This window comes from Ptiloglossa arizonensis, chromosome 7 (genome assembly GCF_051014685.1).
Source record: "Ptiloglossa arizonensis isolate GNS036 chromosome 7, iyPtiAriz1_principal, whole genome shotgun sequence".
NCBI classification, from domain to species: domain Eukaryota; kingdom Metazoa; phylum Arthropoda; class Insecta; order Hymenoptera; family Colletidae; genus Ptiloglossa; species Ptiloglossa arizonensis.
Window position 1 is genome coordinate 4,613,304 of NC_135054.1, and position 8,532 is coordinate 4,621,835.

An 8,532-nucleotide genomic window follows, 5' to 3' on the forward strand; every position below is an offset into this window, starting at 1 on the left:
CGAGAAGCGGTCGCGCCGCACCTTTGCCTCTGTTGCCGCTGTTCTCTTCTTTCTACCTGCGCGCATGCACGCACACCATCATTTTTCTGTAGCCCGTGTCTCTTTCTCGCTCTTCGCGCGCATGTGTGTGCCGCGTGCGCGTGCCCGCGTTCGTGCGCGCATACGTGCGTGCGCCCGCGCGCGTACCTGTGTTTGTGTCCGCGCGTACCTGCGTTTGTGTCAGCGTCCGTGGACGCTCGTCTCTCTAGGGACGAAACGCGTTCCTTCTACCTGTGCTCACGCACACGACGATTCGTAGGGATGCTATTAAGAGCCGATACACCGGTACCGTTCGACTCGCGAGCGTGTACACCGCGTACACGACAGTTTCCTCCTTTGTATGCGTGACGATCTACACTCGCAGGATGTTTATCCGTAGCGAGCGAACAGGTTCCCTCGCGGTTATATACGTACAGGTTCGTGACGCTGCCGCGCGATGGACACACGTGTTTTTTGCGTACGCACGTCGCCGAGGAGCGGACGGTGTTCCTTTCATTTGCATACTGCGCGCGTACGTTTCGGACGTCGATGCGCGAGCACCACTTTCTTTGGCTCGCACGAGGGACCCTTACAGCTATCCCACCTGGAGATTTTTACGATACAGTGGAAGCCCTATTATACGTATTAATACGTATCGATACGTGGACAAGACCGTTCGTATCGGAGAATACTCGGTTTGCCGAGATTCATCGTTCCGTATTTCGGTCGAAATAAATACCAGTAACGAAATTTCACTCGCGCTTATGGAACATAGGTGAACGTCGACGGTGTAAACAACAGGGTAAATTTATTATCGATCGCGCCGATGCAAGCGATGCAAAAGTCATTGCATCCCTAGAGGACGTACATTTATCGAATTAGCTCCGACGAAGGAAACAAATCGCTAATAAAAATCGCACGTGAAAAACTAATATTATTTTACAAATATTCCAGGACGGTCTCACCGAAATGTTCAATTTTAGAAAATACGTGAAAAATATACATTTTTTTCATTCGAAAATGTGGTATACTCCTCACCTCCTCTCTCCCGAGATACTTAAACCTGAAGACATTTGTATTTTAAATCGTCACTGTGAACAAGCGAAACGAAATATTCTACAAAACAGTGATCGTTCCACCTCTAGGTTCGCATCTCCGAAATATCATAAAAATCGCCGAACGGGGCAATTGTAGGGGTACGTTTCGTTGCAATGGAAACGCGTCCAAGGATTTGCCTTTTTTTTTCGCTACCGTGGATGTCAACAACGCGCAAACGTTGGTCCTTCGTTTCGCAGAGGAATGCGTTAAGTGCATTTCTTCGAGCCGCAGACCCGATGCGTTCAGCTGTAGAATTTCCTCGTGATCGTGCACGTTCAGGCGTATTTCCGCCTACCTGTGGCACACAGCTCGTACACCGACATCTACGTTTGTCCACTGTTCACACGTGCACGAAGCTATGTACCTATTCATTCGCGGAGCGGTCGCACGGACACGTTCCTTCGGCCGAGGTATACGCTCAGGAATAACACTTCTTTGAACTGTGCGAGCGACACTACAAAGAAGAACGGTTTCCTCCCGTTAACGCGTCGATTCTTCTACATCGATAGTTGTCCTGTCTGCGTGTGTACACACGCACGGCCACGTTCCCTCATCTGTGCACACACGGAACGGTAAATGCTTGCTTGTTATGTATATATGGGGATCAGCTACTCGGATACAGAATAACGAAATAATTGCTCTTTTCGGGCGAGAGCATCACGGTGAGCAGCATACGGCAGTTGATGAACTGTAACTTGCTCGTAATGCGAGCAATACGCACAGCTTCGAGCGATACGCAAGTGTACTGTGTACACAAGATACATGCGAGGAGGAAATAAATAATATCGATAAAATTCGATCGTGCGTCACTTGCATCCCACTTTCACCTTTCCCAAACGTCACTGCTTCGTTGATGTCATTTTTTTCATCGTTGCAAACTCTCAAGCGTGCAAACTATAATTTATTATAATTACGATATTCGGTTTCTCTCGTTACAAATCTCCGGTACACTTTACGTAACAATTACTCGATAAGTGTTATTTTTAACGCGACACCATCGTTACGATTTCGTCCGCTCTTCTACGATACACGTAACGATTTCAACGTTAACCTTTCTTGTGCCTTTTGCGGAACGATTAGTAATAACCGCGTATCGCGTTAGAAGGAATCTCTGTGACCGAATGTCTCGATGATTCGCATAGTGTTTTCAAATAATGGACAATATCGATTCATTTTTTTACCGCATTCACTTGTATTAGCACGATATAAGTCATTGTTCCTCCGACTGGAATTTCACTCTCGCGGTCCATAACCGCAAACCGATCGGTTGCGATCGCTCGTAGAGAAAGAGAAACCGATTTCCTAAGGACTGAACTGAAAATTTGAAAGGACGAGAATGCACTGCTACCTGTTGCACGTGAGACGTGCTTCGTACACCTGTCCTGCGCATGCGCGAACTGTACATGCAAAGCCAAAGGCTTACAAATAAACGCAAAGTGGTTATAAATCTTCAAAGAACTTGGACGAACCAAGACAATTTGTCAACCTTGCTGGAAATTGTCATTTATTGTTAATTAAAATTAAGTATCCCGAATTCCTGTCGCGTGAAATGTATTATACTTCGTGTTTGATTAAAAATGTCACTACTGATTTTATAGTGTTCTTTAGAAACATGCATTAAAGTTTATTCTGAACTTTCGACTTATTATTTCGCGAGGAATACAACTATCAAGTTGTACTACGGTTGCAGAAACATCTTGTATATTGTTATGTAATATATATAACACGTATTTAAAATTGTTACGATCGACAGAGTTCAACAGAAGCAAGCAGCGATTAAAAGTGAATCGACTGATAGTATATTTAAAATATAGAAGTATATATATTCCTTGGCTTGAATTGATCATGACAATCGTTTTATCTATTTAGAAGCGAGAAGAATAGAAAAAAAGTAAAAATTAAAATTTTCCCAATTTTGTCTCGTCAGTTTAGAAATCTTGACTGCAAAAATAATGTGTGTACAGAAATGTATATTTATTTCTTTTCGAGTCTCCGCTCACTGCAACTTCTCTATGCTGAGATCTGATAATCAGTATTACCCGCAAAGAAAGATTGTTTACCTCTGTTAATAACGAGCTAATCGGCTGTAAATTTAGAAGAGTTATTTAAGATTTAAGAATAAATGTAGTGTAACAATGCATAAAAATGTTCTAATACATAAGAGTGTATAGAACTTTGATTACTTTAATGAAATACATAACTTTTATGCATTTCAATGAATTTGTTACATGAAAACATAGCAACAAAATATTACACCCACTGGATAATCCTCCAGTGACCCCGCTGGAACGTTGGTGAAAGCAAGGGTAACGAACATGTATGAGTGTAGGACGAACGAGAGGGTTGAACGAGTGATTGAGCGAATGAAAAGTAAAGTATAAATCGTGTAAAAAGTCATGTAAAATTATCAAAACTAGTGCGCAAATAAAAGGGATTCCAAGAAAAAGAAAAAATATAGAAACATGAATTTTTTTCTTTCCTTCCCTTTATGCGATCTTAAATTATCGAAAAAAAGGAGATATTAAATTTTTAAATTATGTTGGATCATTCCTCCCTTAGAACACAATATACGAAAGCAAGGTTTGCGATTAGATGGTACTTGTGCACTTTTAGTGAAACGCTAGAGGGTAACTTATAACTTTGAAAATATTTGTAGTTCATGTACTCTAGTAACTTGCTAAAATATTTCAAGTTTTATTTTTTCTGACATCAAGTTATGAAGACAGATGGAACTTATCGTTACATTATTTTCCGAGACTGATAAAACAAGTTGAAGAACCGACCATGTGGCATCAACTTCCATAAGATACTAGGTTTATTTTATACCCTGTCTGTGGTCTCGCGACCACGCAGGCGTGAAAATTATGAAACGATTCTCGGATCTGTACAATTCATTGCCCCGATTTTGATCGTTAGGAAGATGACGTATGTACATATTATATAACTTGAAGATGAAGTATATATTCTACATATAGGATAAATAATGGGAGATATTGGAGTGATATTGAGTAGAAAATTCATTCTCGACGCGCGACAATGCGTATTTAATAAATAAAAATTTGTTCATTGAATTGATAATTTGCTGTTAAAATAGGATTGTTCTTTTTCATAGACACTCGTCACATTTAATAGTAAGGTACGAATGTCTTGTATCGGAATTAATTCTTAAAACACAATGATGCATATTTGAAAGAATAATAAGTTCATTGGATCGATCATCTATTAAAAATTTGAAGAATCGAAAAGTTATTGTCACAGCATCGTTATTCACAGTAATGTATGTGATTCGTTACTCGTGGGTTAACACATCGAAGTTTAAATATTGAAATGTTCGAATCGGGTGATCGACGATAAAGTGCCATCTAGCGTCTCGATCACGTGATAACGAGAATCTTGCTCCGAGAAAATGCGTATAGCATGCTGCAACGCGGCAAACGTGTTTCTTTTAAACGAAACGAATTAAATAATGTCTATCCGATGAATAATGTTCATATATCCTGCGCTTTTAATTCCTTATTTACAACTTATATCTCTTGAAATTTGTTCTCCTCCACATATTTCGCTAAAAGCTTGTTAATTAATTGTGAATAAGTCACATTTAATTAATTTGATCACATAAATGTTGACACATTCTTGACAGACTCTGAGTGGAACTATTAAATAATGAATACTACATATGTATTATATTTACATTTTATATCCTATGGACGTCATAACATACAAGACGAATACATTAATAATGACTGATCGAACTAAACAAGGAACACTATAAATTATTAATGCTCGTTGATGCTTTAGTATACAAATATGAAGTTAATTTTTTTTTTTTTTATTAAATAATACTACGATGTACTCGTGCATTTCGTATAGATACAGATGGATGAATAATCGAAATTGGTATAAAAAAATGTTAAAAAATTTGTAAACAATTCTGACTTCCACAGAATGTCTACAATTTAATCTAGTACATAACATAAAAAATTGTTATATACAGAAATAAAAAATATGAGTAGATATTCTTTCTTCATCACTTAAAATTGTATATGTGTTATAAATAAACGAGGCGTCTTTCCGGTGTGTATTATTTAATGTGTTATTCTGTATTACCTAATGGTGAATCGATTATTAATATTACGCTGATGTACAAATCAATATTGACGGAGTTTATGGCATCGTAAGAAAACTCACACTGATACTACATGAAATAATAATAAACGTTGACATTCTTGATTCGCAATGAATTATAAAAAAGACGAAACACTACAAATTAGTTTCGTTTCATTCGGCCATTCATGTTGTTTAATATCATTAATAAAAATTTTACCTCACGACTCTTCACGTTCACTCTCATCGGCACTTGTACGACATTGACTTTCATATGTTAGTAACACTATTCAAAATGACTTGCAATGAGAAATCTTACGGCTTAGAAATTCTTCTCCTTACAATAATCTTACAAATTACGATTGGACCAAGTGTACGTCGAGATGTAACATTTGTTACTCAATTACGTTTCGGACACCGGAAGTCATGACTACATGGCCCGTTAAGTTACTTTGATAATAGCAAAATTTTAAATTATAATTACATTATTTCATTTTTAGATATCTTATGAAATAAGAACAAAATATGTATATGTTTTGAGCTTTAAATGAAATATATGTATATCGACAAAGTTTATATACATGTCGTAAGATACATACGTTTAAAATGATCAGAAACAGCAATTTGAACGTTCCGTACGCTAGTATGACTAGCGTGTTACATTTAAGAGTGAAGACTGGTCTTGCTGTGGAAATAAATCAATTATTAACAAGTCAAAAGTGAAGCATCAAGGGACAAATAAAATGCGAAGATAGTGATTTTATCTGTATCATGTAAGTATAAAATACAAACGTAAAATTTTATCACGAAATATAATAACCACCATGTTACGAAACGTTACATAGTGGAACTTTGAGCAGACGTAACACTAATTTTTAATAATATCAAATTGTTTTAGCAATATATAATATAAACAGAGGTTATGTTCTATACAAGGAAACATATTTTTACACTTCTCTATCGCATTTCAGACGATTTTATGTTACGATATAATTAGTTCATTCGTTTGAGGACCGATTATCGTTTCGATATGTGTAAACTTTTCATAGCAATTTGAAAGGATTTGAAAAGCTAACAAATGTTGACTTCTTTCATTGAAGCATCACATTATTTAATTGTACATTTGAGATAAAAATATGAGGTATATGTATACATATGTATAGGGTGAGTTTTATAAAGTAATTAAAGTGATTATCTTTAATGTTTGAAGACATATTTAAAATATGTTCTGTTTGAAGGAATGCGTTCACTAGTGGGCACAAGTATTTTTTGTATCAACAGTTTTTTTTATATGTCCTCAAATTTGAAAGATAATTATATTGGTCACTTTACAAGAATTACCCTCTACATTATAAAATTTGTTATATATTACATTTGTTATGCAACAATGTATGCTATAAACGTAGAATGCCTTAAGTTTTATACATATCGATCAGTATTATTCTTATAATTTTGAAATAATTTGCACATCAAAATTGTACATTAATATTTAACTTAGTCAGGCCATGTAAATGTATCACAACTATGTACGCACATACATACACACATATACATTCCGCAAACATACTAATTACTCTTGGAAGATACATACATTATTCATTTTCATACTTTGTTGCTCGACTTACTCGTCACTCCATTTATAACACACTCTCTACTTTGACACCTGATTTAACATATTTTTAACTAGCTTTGAATCACAACTTTTTAATTAACAAATTAATTTCAAATGTGGGCAACTCCAATTAGATTTGACGAATCTAGTAATTTGATGTCACATGGTGAGAACGCGCTACTCAAACTACTTCCACTTTGCAAGGAATATGAAACACCATGTTAAATGAAAGAATCTATGCCAGGCATCAGGAACAATAATTGTTTAATTATCGTGATTCAGCTTTCGTCTTTGGAGGCCTGAAAGCTTTCAATTTTTTTGCTTTCTTTTGTTTTGTAGCACTAGAACCTGATTGAAAAGCTTTCCAACTATCGACTCTTGATTGTCGTGATTCTTCAAAATTTTTTTGCCACTCACGTTCTAATGCAGCTTGTGCTTCTGCAGATAATTCTTCTTCTCGTTTTCTTTTACGTTGCTCTGCGTCTCTAGTAGCCAATTCTCTCCTATGTACAATAAAAAAAATTATTAATTGCAACAAAAACACGGATCTCATGTTTGTAAATTGTTTTTGCGATTTGAATGATTGCAGACCTTCTTCGTTCCATATCAGCGAAAAGTTTCATTGTCATAACCCAAACGGCATGTCTGTAACCTTCATCCGTTTCTTCTTCGAGCATAGCGGTGCCTTCAGCTTTTCCTTCTTTTTTTAATTTCTTTTTCTTTTCTGCAATCTAATCAATTTATTAACATTATGTATTTTTCTAGAAAACAAATAAAAATGTTATTTTTCTATGTTTACCATATGATCAGTACGGGCTTTGGCTTCTTCGATGACATCCATGCATTTTGCTCTGGTTTCTTCATTCTCCAATGTTTTCCATGCTTTGTTAACAACTATAAAAAAAGAAACAATATTAAAAGTTTATTATTGCATATAGCGAAAATTAATACATACTTTCAAATGCTTGCTGCGCACGTTCTGCATCATCTTGATTTTTATCAGGATGAACAAGAATTGACATCTATAAAATAAAAGTAATTTAGTACCATGTAGTTTTAAATGTGAATGTCATATTTAAAAAACAAAAAGGATTATGAACTTACACGTCGGTATTTTTTCTTGGTTTCATCTATAGAGGTAGCTGGATCAATTTGCAATACTTCAAAAGGATTTAAATTAAAGTAAGATGATCCAGGCCGAAGTAATCTGTCGATTTGCTGTTTAGGAGTTAATACTGAATCCCTTTTCTCTATTTCTTTCACCTAAACAAAAGCAGCATTCCCTAAAGTTGAGGAAAACAACTATTTGTTTGCAGCGCGCGACAATTTGTATAGGTTAGATTTATTTATAACTGAAATTTTTACCGGAGAAATAATTTTATTTACAATTTTCATAAAATATTACGTATGTCTTATTAAATAAGAAACAATTGTGACATATACAATATCTTAAAAGTGTATTTGTTGTTTCTGTTTGATGTATATAAATTGACGTTTGTTAACCCTTAAAACGAGGTATGCGTGTTTACGGTTATATAATCAAGAATTATATTGAAAAATGAATTGTACGCGGGAAAATATTGTAATGGTACGATTTCAGTTAAAACATTTACATACTTCTGAATAAAATTCGTTGAATTCGTCCTCTTTCTTTGTTGGATTATCACTGGATATACTCGAGTTGGTAGCAGCCATCTTGA

The 8,532-nt window shown here is 35.6% G+C and overlaps 1 protein-coding gene across 1 annotated transcript; it reads right to left on the reverse strand.

The window, feature by feature from the left end:
• Positions 1 to 4,968: 4,968 nt before the first annotated feature.
• On the reverse strand, positions 4,969 to 8,532 carry LOC143148963 (dnaJ homolog subfamily C member 8). Its single transcript, XM_076315818.1, has 6 exons — positions 8,450 to 8,532; positions 7,937 to 8,095; positions 7,788 to 7,854; positions 7,632 to 7,726; positions 7,424 to 7,563; positions 4,969 to 7,335 (listed from the first exon to the last, which is right to left on the reverse strand). The coding sequence occupies exons 1-6, from the start codon at positions 8,525 to 8,527 to the stop codon at positions 7,101 to 7,103; spliced, it is 774 nt and encodes a 257-aa protein (XP_076171933.1). The 5' UTR covers positions 8,528 to 8,532; the 3' UTR covers positions 4,969 to 7,100.